Below are 19,439 nucleotides of genomic sequence, written 5' to 3'. Positions count from 1 at the left end.
TCAGTTATTGTAGTTTTCTAAATGGTAGTCAATATGTCCTGTTTTTGCTGTTCCTACCTATGTGCAGTTTGTGGAGGAAAGATGTGCGAAACCCATAGGTGGAACTGGAAATCTGGGCATTTCTGAAATTGCATTAAACTTGCAAGTCATTTGAGGGTCATTGTTGTAGATTGCCTATGGTTTTGTCAAAGAAACTAATTATTGAAATAAAAAACGAATGAATTTAAGCAAGAAAAAGTAGAAAAAGGTGGCTATGTTGCCATCTGTATTTTTTGCCTGGATGCTCTGCTTTAAAAATTATACTGCCTGATAATTTCATTTGTGGGCTAGGTAGTGGTTTTGGGTCGTCCGAAAATACACACATTTCCAAGAGGCATTATCCGAACTTCTGCATATAAACATTTTTAATTTTGAACTGACTATGCATCAATCAATCTGGTAAAAGTTTATGAATAAAATAAGTATGAAGGAAAGCTGTAGATATAGTTTTGAATGTGCCTGGGACCTGAGATTAGGAATAGTGGTTATTTGCACATCTCTGAATTTGGAGTTGCCCATCTCATCATTAGATTTAGAGGGTATTTGTCAAAATAAGTTTTTTCTTGCACCTTCATCGACATTCGGAAGCCAAAATGGAGAGGAATTCAATAGATAATAACAAATGTTCAACTATTTTGTGATTCCCACACTTCTCTTGATAAAAATTGTGCACCCCATGTGGTGCAGCATTTTTGCTACACCACATACATGCCTATCACCTAGAAAGGGAAAGGCACAAAAATCCATCATGGAGACATCATGATTTTTGCCTTATTTCAGTCATTTTAGGGATGTTGGTAGTTGAAGTATTTGAGTCAAGGGTCGTCCGGCACCCAGAGAAGCTTACAAACCCCAGACATTTCTAAAAACGAGTCCCCAGTTCAAGGTGTGGCTTGCGTGGATCCCACTACATATTCTGATCCAGAATACCCTGCAAATGTCAAACTTTGGCAACAAAATCAGACTTTTATCACAGTTCTAGGACAGAACTGCATGAATTGTCACAAATCCTACAACCCAGCATTCTCGCACTCCTCCCAATAAAAATGGTACCTCACTTATGTGAGTAAGCCTATTAGCCGTGACAGGAAATGCACAAAATGCAATATAGGGACATTAAGAGATTTTTCCTTGGAATTTCAGTCTTTCTATGGATGTAGATAACTGCATTATTTGGGCCCGGGGAAGCCTACCAACCCCAGACATTTCTGAGAACCAGGACCTGGGGCAGCCCAGGGTGGTGTGACCTATATGAATCCCTCTACCTTTTCTTACCTAGAATGCCTCACAAACATCACACTTTGGCTAAAATCAGACTTATCAAGGTCCTGTGAAGGAAAGTTCTTGAATCTGTGGGAACTGTCAAAAGTCTTCCCACCCAGGATTCCCAAACTTCTTCATATATAACAGTACCCCACTTCTGTGGCTCGGCCTATCCCCAACTATTGCAACCGATCACAAATTTGAACTGTGTGAATTCACTGCAGCATCAATGTGGTATTCACATAGTTAGTGAAGGGTGCTAAGACGTCTTCCATTGGCTTGAAGTGCCCAAGATTTCAAGATTTCATCTACAATTTTATGCTATGTCCCCCCCCCCCCCCCCCCCTCCACCCCCTCCGTGGATTGGCATTGCATGACCTGTTTTCTCCTTGGTCAAACATGCTTCACTTCTAAAATATGTACCCGAGACCATATTACTTAAGTGCCCAGGGGGAATTTGGTATTGCTTGGGCTGTATATGCTTGTGCATCCGCCTTTTTTAATATGAATTGTGCGGGCAGAAGTTTTGCTCCAAAGTGCTTCCCTTGCTCGTGTTGCTCTGTGTAAATGAGGGAACAGATTTGCCATTGCACCCTTTCCATTATTACAGACTTGGCAATGGGGCATACAAGCCATAGGAAAAAAGAAAATGTATTAGTTTCCATGCAAGCAGCATCGTGACATACCCAAAGATTCCTTGCATTGTTCCTCAAAAGTGTGATTGCACAAAATGCCAATTCGCCTTCACTAAATCGGATCAGCAGATTACTATCGTAGTCGTCATTTAGCAATGCAATACCCAATTCTTGCAATCTACTTTAAAGGTAAGTATACCCGACTAAATGATTGTGAAATCTTGCTAGTAGACATCAAGAGAACTGTATCACAGACGCACTGTCTTCCCGCTTTCCCAATTTGGTTCCAAAATTAGGTAAACTAGCCAATGGGATACTGGGAGGTGATGTGACTGAGTATTTAGAACTGTTGACCATGGAACTGTGGAATCGAGTTGGAATACTGGCCTTGCTCAACGTCTTGTGATTCTGGGAACATTTCTTAATCCTCTGTGCCTTTAAAAGAAAAAAATGTTTAATGCCTTCAGCAAAGTTTGTGCGATATAAAACTGCAAAATTATGAACATTATATACTTCTGGACTACTGTAAATATACTATCATCCCTCATAGTGAGGAAATGAAGTGCTGTGATTTATTTAACCACGTAGAGCTGGACATGTTTTCCCTTTTGAAGCACTATGATCAACATGTGTCATTTGCCAATTAAGTGGTATTTAGTTTCTGATACCAGAAACATGAAACCTTGGTTAGTGCTGCTGGGGTTCAAAGGCTTAATAAGCAGGTAACATCTGGTGACAGCAGCAAGTGGTTAACTCACTGAGCCAGCTTGTGTTTGACACCTTTGCTTATATCCCTATTTAAGTATATAAGCACCTATAGAGTTGGAATTGCTGTGGCCATTTGTTTTACTTCCTGTAGTTATGCCGAAAGGAAAAATGCTAGTTGCATTTACTTGATCTATCATAATGAGAATAAGTGATAGTCGGACAACCCATGGTGCACGTGTTCATATCTAAAGAGGTCTGTCTTATTTCCAACATGTTGTCTTTAATATTGATCCTAGTTTTTTTTGTAAAATGGTCTTTCTTTCAGCTAAAATATGTTGGACAGGCACAACCTCGGTTTCCAATAACTTTGTGGATGTGTGGCACATTTGAAGTGCTCAGGCTCTTAGTAAAGAGTCCACATCTATATAGTTTTTTAATAATAACTATAATAATAAATGTTATTACATCATGTAATAAAAGCAAGCTCAAGACCCTGTCGTGAAATGGCTGTGCTCCTTTAATATCATATTCATTCACTTCTGTCTGCATCAGGAAGATATTAGTGCTCGAAATTGCCATGTCTGGATCCTTCCCATTTATCACTACTGTGTGGATTTTGAATCCTATGCTAATTACAGGACATGGCATGACAGACCTACAAAATCTGGTCATGTTTGACCTCCCTAAACACCACCCTCAATATTGACTCTGCTACAGGAGAAATGTCAGAGTTCAATATATTGTGGAAATGGGCACCTAAGAAACTTGGAATTAGGGATCTCTTACTTTTTGGTCTAAGGTTTTAATTAACACCCCCGCCCCGTGCCCACGCCTACCTTACCAACAGTTGTCAAAGTATTTTTTGTACCTTTCTTCTCCCATGGCTGTGGTGATACAGAATTAAAGGGAAGAATAATATGACCTGTGGCAAGGGCCTCTTTTTTTTTTTTCCATCGGAGGTTTGTGATATGGTGGTAGCATTGGTGGGTCTGGTATTGTTTTTGATGTTTACTTTAACGATAATGTGAAACGTCAGTAATTGTTGACTAGCGTCGGAGTCCAGCCTGCAAAGTAACACTCTTACATCGGAGTGAGTAGACATCCGTAAATACAGGTCTATAAGCTGTTATGTTTCCTCTAATTTTGTTAATAAATCTATAAATACCCTCATATTCCTTATAAGCCACTAATTATACAAACCGGTCTTGCTTTAATGCAACACTTGCCTGTTGGTGTCTCCCTTTTCCCGTCTATGCTTTTCCTTGAGTCTCAATTATGCACTATTTACTTTTGATGCATTTTTATTTTTCGCAAAGACAAATTACCCTGTGCCTTTTTCTTGAGAATCCCTGTTCCCCTCCACCAAAGTCTGAAGCAACTGAGTATTTCCCACTGTTATAAGCCACAAGCATGAAAAAAAATCACCTCTTAAATACAGACCGTCCGAAGCAACCCACAATTGTGTCTTGCACAAGTCACTGTTTCTCTTTCTGTCCTATCCGGTACTTGCTTATTGATCTGTATCAGGTGCCAGAGCCAATGAAGTTAGCAAATATGTAACAACAAATTTCCTTGGTTTGCACTTTACCATTTTACTGTGTACATATTTCTTACGAACACAATTCATTTTTCTTGTAGAAACTTTGTATTTCTTAAATCCGTCTCGGGAAGTCATTTCGATTTTCCATACACTTGTATATTTTCACAAGACAATTCATTTTCTCTTGTATACATGATTAAGAAAGTTGACTTGTTGAAGAGAAACATGTTTCATTAGAAAATGAAACTGCCTAGCACTTGAAATTAGATTTGTTTTTGTGATCTGTAAAGTACATGCGATTTCTGACCATGTGTATGATACTATAAGTAATGAAAATTCTGTTTCTGTCTTTACCTTTAGATCCAGTGCCTCTTCTCCATTGAATAAGGTAATTCTAAGAACTTTTTGATTGAAGGCAAAACACTTCAAAAATCTGTGATTATTAATATTTCAAGACATAACAAAAGGCATGGTAAGTTAGTTTTCTGTATACATTGCACTTTGTAAGAACACAAATCATTCCTGACAAGACTTTGTTGTAACGAAAAAAAAGAAAAGGTGAGCAGTTGGGTCGATGTCCCTTTTTGCAAAAGCAAATTCTTATTTGGGGACTATCCTGAAAGGCAGGGGCCACTTGGGCATTAATTACTGTTAGTCACCTGCCTCCCTCATTGATCTAGATCTGAAGACTACTGGGTACTTTTTTACTGGCACATCCTCTGCTTTGGACACTGCACCAATGCTCTGTACCAAGATGCATAATATCATTAACTACCATATTCAGCACCAGAGAGGGCTCAGTGAAAGTTAGATGATTCCAGCTTAATTGTGTCTTAGACTGACCCTTTGCCCCACCTGATTCTAGCAGCCCGAGCAGATAGGCTTTGGCATTCCAGGAAGCCCAATGTCAAACATGCTACTATAGTCACCGATTGCAAAGGAGGCCACACATATGAGTTATTATGTGACTGGTCGTAAAAGACTGATTGGCAAGATGTTTCGCTTGTCCATAAGCATATGATTGCAACTCAGACCACTATCTAATCATTAACTGTGTTTCATTATCTTTTGAATTCCAACTTAGTTATACAATGTTCTGGGAACCGAAATACCTTCTAAGACTCGTGCTCCACTTGATCCAACAGGGTCCCCAATTTAGGTAATCGCCAACATGCCAAGATAGTGAGGAAAGGAGTGAACTCCCGCGGGCGATACAAATGTGCATGGAAGGTTTTGCTAAATGATGTGTACAGGTGTACCTTTCTTGCTATACTAATGTCTTGCTTTCTTATGAGAGAGACGTTATTTTGTGGTTTTACAGGAGTTGGCCTTACAAAACTGGATAGTATTAAATATTCTTTTTCTGAATTAATAGCGTCTTGGCTGTTTATGGTCAGCCTGATCTCGTATTCTCTTCTTAGGTGAGCTAGATCTGCAAGTGAAGCTATTGCCCGTATTAGTCTCACAAAGGTGTGTGAAATAAGGCAAACAATTGCCCGGAGACTCTATTTTTGTTTTGCTCTTCAGTTCCTCAATTTAGGGTGATAATCAGGAGAATGACAGTGTGAGCACAGATAACATAGCAAGTGTCTTGTACAAGGGGCAATGACCTCCCAATAGCAACATGAAAAGTGGCTTTGCGGAAGAATGGTAAAATAGTACGATATTGTAACATTTTAACTGATGTAAGGCTTTTCTTGTTTTGGTATAAGTTGTACAGAAATAAGTAACATTTTACAGGGAGGTTGTATGTTGCCTAGTGAATATTTAGGGAAATGTGTCGCACATGATCTAGGTGTTTGAAGCATATGGTGCAGTAGATCACATATTGTAAACACTCCTTCCAGCTAGTGTTCAGTGAGGACAATGTAAGGTATTTTTTTTCGAAGCAGTTTCCACCTCATGGTGATTTGTAATATATCCTCACAATGCATTAAGACATAGACTCAAACTTAGATTGTTTTTTCTGCCATATTGTCAGACTGATGGCTCGAGTGCTCCAATACCAGAGTACAGAAGCTTAATAACTTCAACGTCAGGAGACCGGAAAATTAAGCTGCACCAGACAGGAGCTTTATGCACCATCACCTCTTCGGAGCTGAAATGGACAAAGAAAACTGGCGTCAGATCGTATAAGGATGGCTTGTGTGGAGGGAGGTTCAGGATAATAGATCATTTATCCTAGTTGCAATAGTAAGTTCCTGTGTTAGACCCAGCATTAACACTGTAACCTCTGTCTGACAAGGAATACAGCAATGTGCCTGTCTGACCTTAAAGTTTTTCACTGCAAGAAGAGCATCCGACTACTTCAAAGGGATAGACTGTGGGTGCATTATAATAAGTAGTGCAGCGGCTCTCCTGAGCCACTGTCTAAACAATTGATTGAGGATGTCAGAGGGGCTTGCTCCGAAAGCAAAAGGAGTGGGCCTTTTGGTAGCCTGGGGACCCATGATTTGTGTCCTCAAATGATTCCAACTTTGTAGATTATTCTTCCCCAGGGCACTTGTCAAAACTCACACCAAGGACAAAGACCACACTGAAGGTTTCTCAAACACTCCACAAAGAGCATCCGCCCAGAACCGCCTCCAATTAGGTCTCAAGAGTTGGGTTGGTGTTGTCCAATATTTCCAATATATCCCTACCTCAAAAGGCACCATCAGTGCCATATATTTCTGTAGCTCCAGAAGTTAAAATTTGACACTGTGCATCGGGCCCGAGAGCCTACACATCCTGCCTCAGAATCAACTCCAAAGCCTGCCTCAAGTTTACCTTCGAGTGACTCTTTTCTAGAAGATAGTAGAGGTGAGCTACACCTTTGAGGAGACAGTTTCACAGGAGCCTTATACTTACCCCATGCCCAAATTAAAAATCCCAAGGAGCCTACACTTTCACCTGCACAGTAAACTTCCCAGTCACCATACGCAGCAAAATATATGCATACAGAAGCTGATCCAGATTCCAATGCACATCTGCAAAAATCACGAGGACCCAGTACCCAAGGATGATGGAGAAGACCCTTGGTATGACTATAATGTAACTCTTCTTCAAGGTGAGCCATTGTTGGAGCCATACCCAGTCAAACACAACTGCATACCACATGTCATTCAGCCAGGGGCAGACCACCACAAGGTCAGATTTCACGTAGTGGAAAAAGTTGATGCCATTCTCCTTAAGACGTTCTCGAAGATAGAGCAGTCCAGATAGTTTAAATGCTTCACTGATAACTTCAAGGACCCAGTGAAAGTGTGAGTGTTCAAACCTAGGGTGGGGAATAAGTCTAAAGGTGCTCCACAGGACCCTACATGTGTTAGAGCGCATGTCACACCTGATCTCCTTGTCATACATACAGCACGCAAAAGTGCTTTCATGCAGGGCATGGAAGACACCCTTCCACTTGAGAAGGAGAGCAAGAAAATCAATGCTGCAGTGAAATTGATGGAAGCTGGGGCCAGCTGAGCAATGTTGTATTGCAAACTCAGTCAGCCTCCTCTGATGGTAGAAGGTATTGCCAATAAGAGTTGAAGGAGGTGGAGGAGATGGCTAAGCAACCTTATGACACATACAGGCAGAGAAAAAGACCATATCAAACACCAATATTAGGAGTACCTTAGATGCAGCGAATACTGCATCCAGGCACATTATTGCCTAGAACTTTATCCACTGCCCAGTCTGGTTTATATTGTGCAGTTTCTATTCTGAGGAATATATGATGTTATGTTACCCAGATTTGTAGAGTGCACTATTACCCAGGAGGGTATCCTGGTGTTGAGCGGTGTGAATCTGGGCACACCCAGGGCCTAATGAGACTTCTCGAAAAGCCAGGTCTTCAGCTTTTTGCAGAATTCAAAAAGTGAAGATGGGGCTCTTATGTGTAGCTTCAGGTCGTTACACACTTTCGGAGTGATTCAGGAGAAAGCTCAACTGCTGGATCTGGTTTTCCTTATGCATGGAGTTGGTGCAAGTAGGATTTCAGATTAGTGGAGGTGTCTGGAAGGTTTGTGAAAGCAGACCTGATAGTTGAGGTATGCTGAGCCAGTGTTATGTAGTGCCTTATAAGTGCGGGTGAAGAGTTTGAATTGTGCTCATTTGTAAATGGGGAGCCAGTGGAGCTGGCATGGGAAGTTCAGTCATTCTGCCTGCCGAGGTCTGCTGCCTTCTGGTGAGTTTTTGTTGCTGTTAACAGCACTGTATCAATTTCCATTTCATGGGGAACACCTCTTTAGGTCACAGGTCGAAGCCATGCTAGAAAAAATCTAAAAAGATAAGGAAAAAGCCATGGACGCACTACAGAACCAGTCTCCAAAGTCAGACTTTCAACAACAACAAGCATGAGCTACTGTAAAGTCTGCAACGAGTTTCCTTTGTAACAGGAGTGGAAGGCTATAACCTCGGATCAGTGGGTGCTTTCCATCATCACCCGATGCTACTGCCTGGAATTCCACACCACCCCACTGAATATTTCACCATACCATCACAGCATCAGCCAAGACCAACTACATTTTTTGTAATAGGAAGTGCAGATGTTAGTTCAAAAGAAAGCTATAGACCCTTTCCTTCTACATCAGTCAGGGTAATGCATCTATATTCTCTACTTTCTGATACCCAAGAATAATGGGATATTGCAGTCAATACTCAATTCACAACCGCTCAATTGATACATCACGTTGGAGCACTGCAAGTTGACAACTAGCTAATACATCATTGCACTGCTCTGCATCGGAGACTTCGTAACATCCCTCTATCTCAAGGCTGCCTACTTCTTTATCCCCATCCACTCAGCCCTGTATCAGCACCTCAGTTTGTGGTAAGTGGAGTTCATTATTAATCACAGTCCTATCCCTTGGGGTCACAACAGCCCTTTGGGTAGTTACCAAAGGTCTGGCAGGGATAACGTAGCATCTTCCGTGTAACACCATTCAGCTCTTTTCATATTGGGACATCTGGAAGCAATCCCCTTCATCCACACCAAGAAGTATATGCCAAAAACTCTCATATTTGTCCCCACCATTGGCAACTGTTTTTGGGAGTCATACCAAAAAAAGTCACAGGCAAAACCTGCCTCAGCAACAAGAGGGTGATGGCATTTCAAAGGCATCATCTCCCTTACCAAACATCATGCCTGTTCACAGGGGTGCACATGCACCCTCTGCAAGATTGGCTTGCAAGAAAATGGTCACAGGTTACTGGGCAGTGGCAAGATCCACTATTATTGCAGCCCAATGTCCAGTACTAACTGCAGAGGGCAGAACAATAACTTATTACTGGGCAGGTTGATATTTGACCCTCCTGCTGCAATTGAAGATACAGTGACACCTCCCACAGGAAGTGGTGAGCACATATAGATCAGGTCACAATTCAGGGAAAGTGGTCTCCTTAGCGACCATGAGGTCACATCAGCATTCCGGAACTGCTGGCAATTTAGTTGGCGCTTCAAGCATTTCACGCTCATTAGCAACAAAGCAGTGGTCATTCTCACTGACAATATTACCACAATATATGACCCAGACACTTGAGTGCATGCCTTTATCACAGTTGTCGAAGCTAATGCTGACAATTTGGCACTGGACCATTCATTATTATCATGTCCTCCTACTAGTGGAACACCTCCCTACAGTGGACATTGACTTTGCGGACCTGCTCAGCAGGATGGGTCAACAAAGATACTAATGGTAAATAAACACTCAAGGACTTCAGCAATACTTCTGCAGTCGTGGGACCCCAGCAGGAGACCTGTTTGCCACGTGTGAGAATATAAAATGCAAGACATTAACTTTAGGTACACACACGAACAATCCATAGGCAATGCACTATAAATCAGCTGATCACAGACATCTGCTTATGCTTTTCCCTGACTATTGCTCGTGAAGATGTGGCATGCATCAATGAGGGTAATTCTCCTTGGTCCAATGTGGTACCTGCTGCTCCTGGAAAAAGCTATTCATCCCAACAAAAAGCTACCACTATGCCCAGGCTTTTTATATACAGATTCATGATCAGCTGTACCATCCCAACCTCAGGGCATTGAAACTTGTGATTTGATTTCTGAGGCCTTAGAATTTCACTATCTGCAATTTACAGAGTGCATCCAAATTCAAAGCCCCGTCTGGTGGATTAGTGAGCTAACGCATCCACTGTAGGGGTTTGTTTCGGTCACAGGTTCAAATTCCGGCATGTCCACTGAGCCTTTCCTCCTTCTGAGGTTGATAAAATGAGTACCATTGAGTTGGGTAACAATAAACATCTCTTATTTAGTACCCAGGTGCCCTTCTGGGAGAACGTGCACTTTACAAATACACATGTATTATGTCTTAAAGAAGCCAGGATGCCTGGCCATAAGATGCGACTAAATAAAAAAGATTTGTCCCATACTGTACTAACCTCTATGAACTGCCCTTGGATATCACAGTTATCAAGATGCCCAGAAACGTACTTGGGAGCTGAATGGAACCACTTGTTGCATTTGCTGCAGATTGATTCCAGACAATAAGCTGTTTCAGAGTGTGAGGGGAAGGGATTTAAGGTAGGAGTCAGTTCGATTTTAGCCGATGATTTTCAATCACTTTAATTAATTACAATGTTTCTACCTGTCGCTTAGGTCACATTGGCTTGCAATGAAGATTGAGCTCTCTGTTCCTTATGAAAGTGTTAAGGAGCTCCAATCCAAATAGTAGAGTGCAGAGCTGTTTCCAAAGAAGCATCTTGGTGCTAGTGACAAGCAAATTGTCAGGCAATTACAGACTGGAAGATTTTAAGCAATAAGAATTGGATAAAAAGAAAGGTCATAAGATTCTTTTTTTTAATTGTTTCAGGGGAAGCCTACGTAAACTGAGCAGAAGAAAGTACCAGAGTTGGGTGTAAAATAAACAGAGGATCTGCCCCCTCTTCTGGCTATACGAACCGTAGGGACTTGCAGCAATTTAAAATTGTTGGATCTAAGTGTCCTGACTTGAAGGTACGGTTTAAGTCTTTTCCTTAAGTACAGATATCCTTTCCGGTGTAAGGCTAGTAGGATCAAATAGGCCGGAAGGCCCAAGTACAAACTGTTGGCAAAATAGAATCTGGAAGTTACCGTGATATCGACAATGATCTTTAAAATCTATTCTGGGACTAAATGCAGCATTCGTTTTCGAGATTTGAGTTTAGCAAAGCAAAGAGAAGAAATTACCTGAATTTGAGATTCAAAAGAAACATTAGTATCACATTTGGCACCCAAATGTCTTACTGTCGAGGTGGGAGTGGGAGAAGAACCAAGCTCAACTGGCCAATATCTGCAGGGATCTGGAGAGCACTTTCTTTGTCCCCAAAAAATAGTTTTTTCTGAATTTAATTTGAGACAATTATTTTACATCCACTCAACCACTTCTTTTAAACACTGCTGGAACGAAGTCAACATCTCCTCATTATTCTCCTGAAAAGACTGGAGCAATTGTGTCATCGGCTTATGAGATCACTTGTAAGCTCAAAGATTCAATGAGGTTAACCAAAGGCTACAAATTTACATTAAAAGGGGTAGTACTCAATGCGAAGCCCAAAAGTAATTTTGCAGTAGTTGTAAATGGCGAAAGGTAAACTGCCTGAGTTCTGTCTTCAAGGAAACATTTCAGGCAACCCAAGGCAAGACCTTGGATTCCAAACTTCTTAAGCCTGTTTAGTGAAATTGAACTATCAAATGCGGATGGCAGGTCGAGTAAAACCACAATAGCCCAGGAGTTCTAGTCAAGATTGTCTTCAATATATTCTGTGACTTCTAACAGGGCAGATTTGGTACTAAAACCTGGATGAAAATTTGGACGTAGAGTTATGCAAGAGATGGTTACATTTCAAATAATGGCTTAGTTGCTTGTTAGCTATTTTCTCCAGTAACTTCAAAACAGCCGGCAAAAGTGAAATTGGTCTAAAATCACTTAGTGTGTGGTTCAGCTTTTGGATCCTTCAATAATGGGAGAAGAAGTGCTTGTTTCCAACTCCTGGGAACCATGGCAGACTCCAAAGAATTGTTCAGGGTATAATTCAGTATAGGGTTGGCAGAGGTGGGCATCAGATTTATGATGGTAAGGAGCATTGGTCAAGAGTGGATCCATATTTACACTTTGCATGTTCTTTAGTAGAATCTTCAAGAGATACAGGTGCAAAATCTGATAACAAAGGTCTAAGCGGGAAGCTCGAGGCATAGTGGTTAACAATCAGACCTTGCCTTGAGAATTGAGCATATCTTGTCTAAATGTTCTGATAAAAAGTCAGAAAGATCGTCACATAGTTTGGTTGAAGGAGGGATTTTATTTTCTTAGACAGTGGGAGAAAGAAAAGAACCGATAATTTAAAAAAGTTCATGGGGCATATAACAAGCAGATGAAATTTGAGTTGAGATGCATTCGCTATGTGCCTTGCGTATAGATTTACAAAACTCCTTTAAGGCGGTTTTAGGGATGGTTTTTGCATCCTCTTCATATGATTTTCTCCATTTTCTCTCTAGTAATTTACAAAGACTTTTTTCCTCTTTTAGGGAGGCTGAGAATCGGTGAGTGGAAGGCTTTGAGCTTCTTGAGATGTGGACTTTTTTTGGGACAATACAATCAAAGGACTCAGATAGCCAGTTAGTGAAGATTTCGGCATCGATATCGTGAGAGCCCGTAAGATTTAGGGGAATAGATTAAAGGGCCTCAGCCATAAGAATTTCTTTTGAGAGTTTTTGTGCCAGTTCCTGGCATCTTTGATTCATCAGTATAGTGAAAGAAAAAGGCACCAGAAAATGGTCATGCCAAACCATTTTAAGAGCAGGCTTAGTTTGAAAATTGAGAAGGTTTAAAAAAATAAGATCCAAAGTGAGGCCAGCCTTCTGCATGAGGCCAAACTCTAATTGTTTTAAATTGACACCTTCTAATTTTTTCTTAAATTGATTGACTAGGACAATTCAGATCATTTATATGTAAGTTAAAATCACTTGGCACCGTGAAGCTAGGCTATTGAAGAGACAATTGTCCAATTACATCAGCAAGCTGTTGTAGGGAATCAATATGGCAATGTGGGGGTCTTTAAATTAGGGCACGTGGTAGAGAGAAAGATGGTGGTAGTTTAATTGTAAAGTCAGCGTTTCAACATTTCTAATTCAACTCATTTTTGAAGTAAAACATATAGAATTTGATCAATAAACCACTGCAATTTCACGTCCCAGTTTACCCTCCCTGCTTAAGTGTTGGATTAGAAAACCAGGGGATGGATTGCACAATATCTGATGTAGATGTATCCTTCAACCAAGTTTCAGTTAGGATCATAGTCTCATATATCTTCAAAAGTAAGTTAAAGATATCTAAGGATAATTTGGGGAAGGATCTACAATTGATGAGACAAGCGGAAAAAGAAAGCACCTTAGAAGCAGTATATTTACACTCACTGTTTATCAAGGTATTGGCATTAACTTTAGATTCATGCGACACGTGCTGACTAGAGTTGTGGGTGCCAAGACTCAACTTACATGCTGGACATGTGTACATATGGCTATCAACAAAATCCAATTAAATTTGATTTGAGGATTGCAAGATATACTTTGTAATTGAATCAGTTCTTCCCTGGAAAAACAGAAAATGGAAATTCTGTTGGGTTCCACCAGCTGCCTGGCTGTCGCCCTTCGTGATCCGTGCGCAGACAGAGTTGCCTATGGCGCTCCTTCAGTACTCCTGCTGCACATGTCCACTGAGCGTACACGGCATTGTCCCATTTTTATAACCTAAAAGATTGCTTCGATGTTGAGCTGGCGCCAACCACTAGATTGTGACTAAAACAATATGGAGTCTCTGTGTTGTAAAGTTCTCAAAAGGTGAAAAAGGCAACCGTTCCCACCCAAAAATAAAGTTAAAATGCCACACAACCCTCCTCTTACGCCTTTGAACAGATTCTTTTGAACAATTAAAATGTTAAAAAAAAATGTTGCTGTTTAAACATGTGATTACTAAGCAATTCCGTGGCATGGCATGAGAAGTTTTTCTCAGTGGTCTTTACAGCGAACATTCTATAATTCAAGGTCAAATGAAGTTACAGGTATTCTTTCCTGAAACTCTAGGTCAACTACTCTCCCCGAGATATTATCTCCAAATTTAGTACCCACAATACTCCACCAAGATAAATGATGAACAAGGAAATCCTCTTGCTACTCATCTTGGCAGGTCTCAAGTGTGCCACAGAAATTCCATTCTGTCGGAGTCTGGTTGCTGGTTGCAAAATGTACTCTTGGGAATAGGAATAGTCCCTGAAGAGGGCTGCTTACATTGCACTGCCTTCTGTAAACTTCCTCTGTTGCCAGATTGAATCAGACTGCTCCACATTCTGAAGTTCTGCTGCTGCTGTTGTGGTTCCACATTGACTGACGGTGTGCATTGGGCGTGGCTTTCTTTAATTGTCCCGCCTTGCCCCACTCATCTCTCATGAGACAAAAAGGCTCCAAGATGGACACCACAGTCTCCATATAGGACAATTATTCACAAGGCGCTCTTTTGGAATCTCAAAATGTTTTAGGTTCACAGTTTTTGGGTGCACCCCCCAAATCAGGAGACCACATCTCCCCTTTCATTGTGCCTTCTTCATCAGGTCTAGAACTGGACTAGAGTGAGAACGGGGGTGGGGAAGAAACACTCTTACCCACTGATCTAATGCTGCAGGGGTCATAGATTCTGTAGTTGGACTAGGACATGTACTCCTGAGAACAGTGCAGGACTCTGTTTATTAATAATTGCGCTTACAAACGCCAAGACTATTCTTTTCTCAATAGGGGTACTGTATAAAATCGGGTTGGTGGTTGACTGGGGTGGGAGCCCTTGTCAAGCAACAGCCACAGGCCTTGTGAAGGTAAGGCCCAAGCCATCCATCTGGTAGCTTGGCATTGAACAGGCTTAATTCAGAGGCAATGTGTAAAGTGTCTTTGCAACACTTCAACCAGTAATAAAGTGAAATCACCACACAAAAAGGACCCCACACCAGATTAGAAAAATATAATTATTTTTAATAAATAAAACAATACCAATATGACAAAAATCAGAACTGGTGATTTGGAATTCTAGAGATTTCAGTGAAAATAGTGACAAAAAGCACAAAGCACCAACTGTGGATATCTGGTCTTGCCGGACTGGGAAATATCACAAGATGTCAGGCATACCATGATGGAGCATGGGCCAGCTGAAGGGACCCGGTTGGGCCACCTGAACAAAGTTCCTTAAATGCTGGTTTGTGGAGTGTTGGGAGGGTCCTCATTGAAGATGCATTGCACAGCAGAAGCAGTGCGTTGGTTCCGAGATGCGACAAAGCTGCGATGCAAGATCCTGCGGCATCGTCAGGGATCCCATTAATGACGGTTTGTGATGCGAAGTCTGGTGTTGGAGATTCTTTGTGCAGTTGGTGTGAGGCGTCCATTCCGAAGAGCTGTGATCCTTAAATGAGTTCAGTGTCATCGTCAAGGATGCCATTGATGAGGGATGTTGAGCCCTGCACTGAGGATGTGTTGCACAGTGTCGATGCCACAGAGACGGCGGGCTGTGATGCGGGTCTTTGCGACTGAGGAGACACACGCAGTGGCAGCAGTGCATTGGTTCTGCTTGGGGTTGGGCTGAACAGCAGAGGAGATGCATCAGTTCCGCTGGATCCACAAAAGCTGACAGAGCACCTTAGGCCAATTTCCAGGTTTGCCGGACTGGGGTGGCACCACTTAGCAAGGTAGACTCACAAATGGCAGAGTCCAGATGCTTGGGTCGTGGTTGTTGGAGCCTTCTGTCCCTACGGTGCAAATCAGCAGGTCAGCCAACTAACTCTTTGAGTTAATCTGGGGTCCTGGCTTCAACAGATGGAGGTCCAGTCTTCTTGCCAGACAAGAGCAGGTCAGCACAGCAGAGCAGCAGTCCAGCAGAGTGGCAGCCCCTTCAGCAGCACATCAATCCTCCTTAGAGTATTTACAGATCCAGAAGTGTACTGAAGAGTTGATGTGTGGGGTCCAATATTCATACCCAGTTCTGCTTTTGAATTGAGAAGCTTCTAGAAGCATGCTTTTGAAGTGTATTGGTGCCGGCCTTCCTTGCCCTTCCTCCCTGCCTCCAGGCTAACCACAGTGGGTATGCAGCCCTTTGTGTGGAGGCAGGGCATGGCCTATTCAAGTGTAAGTGGGGATGTGCCCAGCTCCTCCCACCCATACGGCCAGTGATGGCCCATCCAGGCACATCCATGCTCTCTGTTGTGTGAGACCATGTAGGAGGACTACACAAAGCCTAACTGCCAACTACACCCATTTATGTGTTCCAGATACCGGTTGTAGGTCCCTGTTGGCTAAGGCAGGAAACTGCCAACTTTCTAAAGGTGCATGTTCCCAAAATTGGAATTTAAAATCGAACTTCACCATAAGTTAGGATTTTCCATTACAATAAAAAATGACACCAAACATGAACGAGTTGCCTGTCCCTTGTTGGAAGGTACAGCTTATTAAATGTAATGAGGTAACTCCAATGTTATCCTATGGGAGAGGTAGACCTTGCAATAGTGTAAAACAAATATAAGAGGTTTTTACTACCAGGACATGTAAAACTTAGTTACATGTCCTACTTTTTAAATATGTTGTACTTACCATTCTTCAAAACCAAGCTGATGGAAACCCAAAGCATTTTTGGCTGTAAGCTCTTTGTCAAGGGTAACTATTATAAAGAAAAAGATCCTTGAATATGAATAAATATTTAAGCACTATGCAGACCCGCATTTCATTAAAGTTGATACTAGAGAAGCCGCCTTCAAAAACGGGCTAAGAATCGCTTCAACACAGTGTGTGCCAATTGTATCTGCACAAACAAATAAACATCATGCCTCAAACATAGTGACATGTGAATCAATGTCCAAAACTCAACAATAAAATTGATTTAAAAAAAAAAGAAAAACATAAACGTGCAATAGAATAACATGACATGCTGTTAAATATTCTATACATGCTGTAGTATAAGGACAATGTGTTAGCGCTTTAATCAATGGTTTGAGTGCCTAATGTAAAGTCTGTGAAACAAAAGAAAGCATCAAACACACAAACTAGTTTTAAACGAGCGCTCACTGAGCAATGCAGGTGAAACCCATAATTTGCTAGCGTGCCATATTTTAAAATGCGTAACCCCGAACCGATCCACATAATTGAAAGAAATACGTTAAATGTTATGTTGAAATAAACCATATGCACCAACAGATATTAAACAATGCAAATCCCAAAAACAAAATGATGAAACACCATAATTGCAAAAATTACGAATACATAAAATACGCTGTAGAATAAACACAAAAATAAAAATTGTAATAAACTGCTGTAAATGATGTTCTCAAACAGTAATGATGTACTTGTGTTGGTGCTTAAACATGAATGCCTTCAAATTCAGGACAGTGCTCCATAAATAATTGTTTAAAGTTCAATGGCATGAAGGTGACTCACGCTGCAGGCTGGCCAAATGAGGCAGAAATATGAATTCTCAAAGAATGTGTTATATGGCACAACCAAAATAAATCAGAATACACTGTAATCTTAATGGATGCTCCTAGGTGAAGGTTTATTTTGCAAGGTCGGAATGGCAGTTTAAATCTGTACAACAAGGCTGTAATGACAGGCCTCTGACATGTTTAAAGGGTTATTTAAGTGGGTTGCACATCTAGTGTTGCAGGCCCATTAGTTACTCTATCATCGTAATCCCATCTAATTCGCCCATTTAATTTACAGGCCCTGGGCACAGGTAGTGCCACTTTACTATGGACTTACAAGTAAATTAAATATACTAATTTGGTATTGGCCTATTCTACCATGTTTTAAGGAGATAGCACAAGCATTTTAGCACTGGTAAAGTGTGCAGATTCCAAAAGCCAGCATAAACAAATTCTGCAAAACAGGAGGCCTGAAGGCAAAAGGTTTAGGGGGAGAACCATGCTAAGGATGCCAGGTCTAACTTGTAGATAAAGCCTCTGTAGCTGCTTAATTACAAAATAGGGAACATCAGTCTATCTTTAAAATCTCAGGTCATAAAGCTTTTATGGAAGGGCTCAAAAGGGTTATCCTGTGGGACCCAAACCTCAATATTTTCCTGAACCCCAGTATCCTGCTTACTCCAATGTTTGACTTGGGCAATTTGGCTCCAGAATCTCTCGTTGATCTGGCGGGAAGAGACTACTCGTTCTTTCAGTAACTTAATAATTTAGCATTCAAATTTAGGAACTGGGAGCACTCAAAAACTGAGTTCCAGATCTGAATTAAGTTTTGAAGATTTAATACAGAATATTAATAACACAATACAGAAAAAATGCATTACTTGCTGTGAGTGCTTAGATACAGAATCAAAAAATCATCATAAAATACCTAGTTAAGCAATTTATTATCTCCAAATAGTAAGTGTCAAACTCATAAAGAGTTCTGACATCATCCTAAGTGAGTAAAAGAAAATCTCAAAATAATCGGATAGAGTCTAAGGAGGAAAATACGAAGTTGCCCACAATTCTTCAAAACCAGGTATTTTTATACAAAATCTATGCATAATGATTTGCAAAGCTGCAGTTCCAGCATGGTATAATTATGGTTAGATCCCATTGGCAAATCAAAAACAACTTCATATTAATGAAATCATCTTTACACTAACCCAATTCTTAAGGTAAAGAAAATATTTTCAAACAATAGCTCATAGAATGATGTTCTTCTGCAAACCTGCATCAGAACGTCCAGAGGAAACCCTTCAAAATTATACATCAGGTACACCATAGAAAGTTTCATTCTCAATACATGCTTTCTAATCACTATTCTTTTGTGTCATAGCATTCTCTGCTCCACGGAGGCTGTGGGGGGACCATATTCTTAGCATGCCACTGATTGGGAGGGGTGATGAACAGTAGCAAGATAAGCAGAACATCAGAAACTGCATCCATTAAATAAATGGTGTCTAACATAAACATGTGGTATAACTACCTCAACATTAATAATCGCAATTCTCAGCAAAGGAATAAAATCATTTAAAGTGCTGCATCATTAGTTCATCTGTTTCGCCAATACTTATCATTAAAATCATTAATTCACACAAATAATTTGTCACCTGAAATTGTACACTTTAAAAACTAATTCTACCACCTCACCAGGAACACCCCCCTACCCCTTTCATGGGATCTGAACATTGTCCTTACTCCGCTTACAGGATCTCCATTTGACACACTTGTCCACTATAGTTATTTTCCTAGAAAGTGGTCTTCTTCATTGCAATCACTTCCCTCCACAG

General features: G+C 41.0%; 1 protein-coding gene across 5 annotated transcripts in view; it reads left to right on the top strand.

Annotated features, from left to right (window-relative positions):
• Positions 1–19,439, top strand: part of SNAP91 (synaptosome associated protein 91) — a 667,800-nt gene that overhangs the window by 375,441 nt on the left and 272,920 nt on the right. For all 5 annotated transcript variants that reach the window (XM_085611031.1, XM_085611030.1, XM_085611029.1 and 2 more), the window contains exon 12: positions 4,546–4,573. In XM_085611031.1, the coding sequence (XP_085467157.1) occupies positions 4,546–4,573 (28 nt within the window). The remainder of the gene's footprint in view (positions 1–4,545; positions 4,574–19,439) is intronic.

This window comes from Triturus cristatus, chromosome 6, assembly GCF_964204655.1.
Source record: "Triturus cristatus chromosome 6, aTriCri1.1, whole genome shotgun sequence".
Classification (NCBI taxonomy): Eukaryota; Metazoa; Chordata; class Amphibia; order Caudata; family Salamandridae; genus Triturus; species Triturus cristatus.
This window is presented reverse-complemented; position numbering and strand designations above follow the sequence as displayed.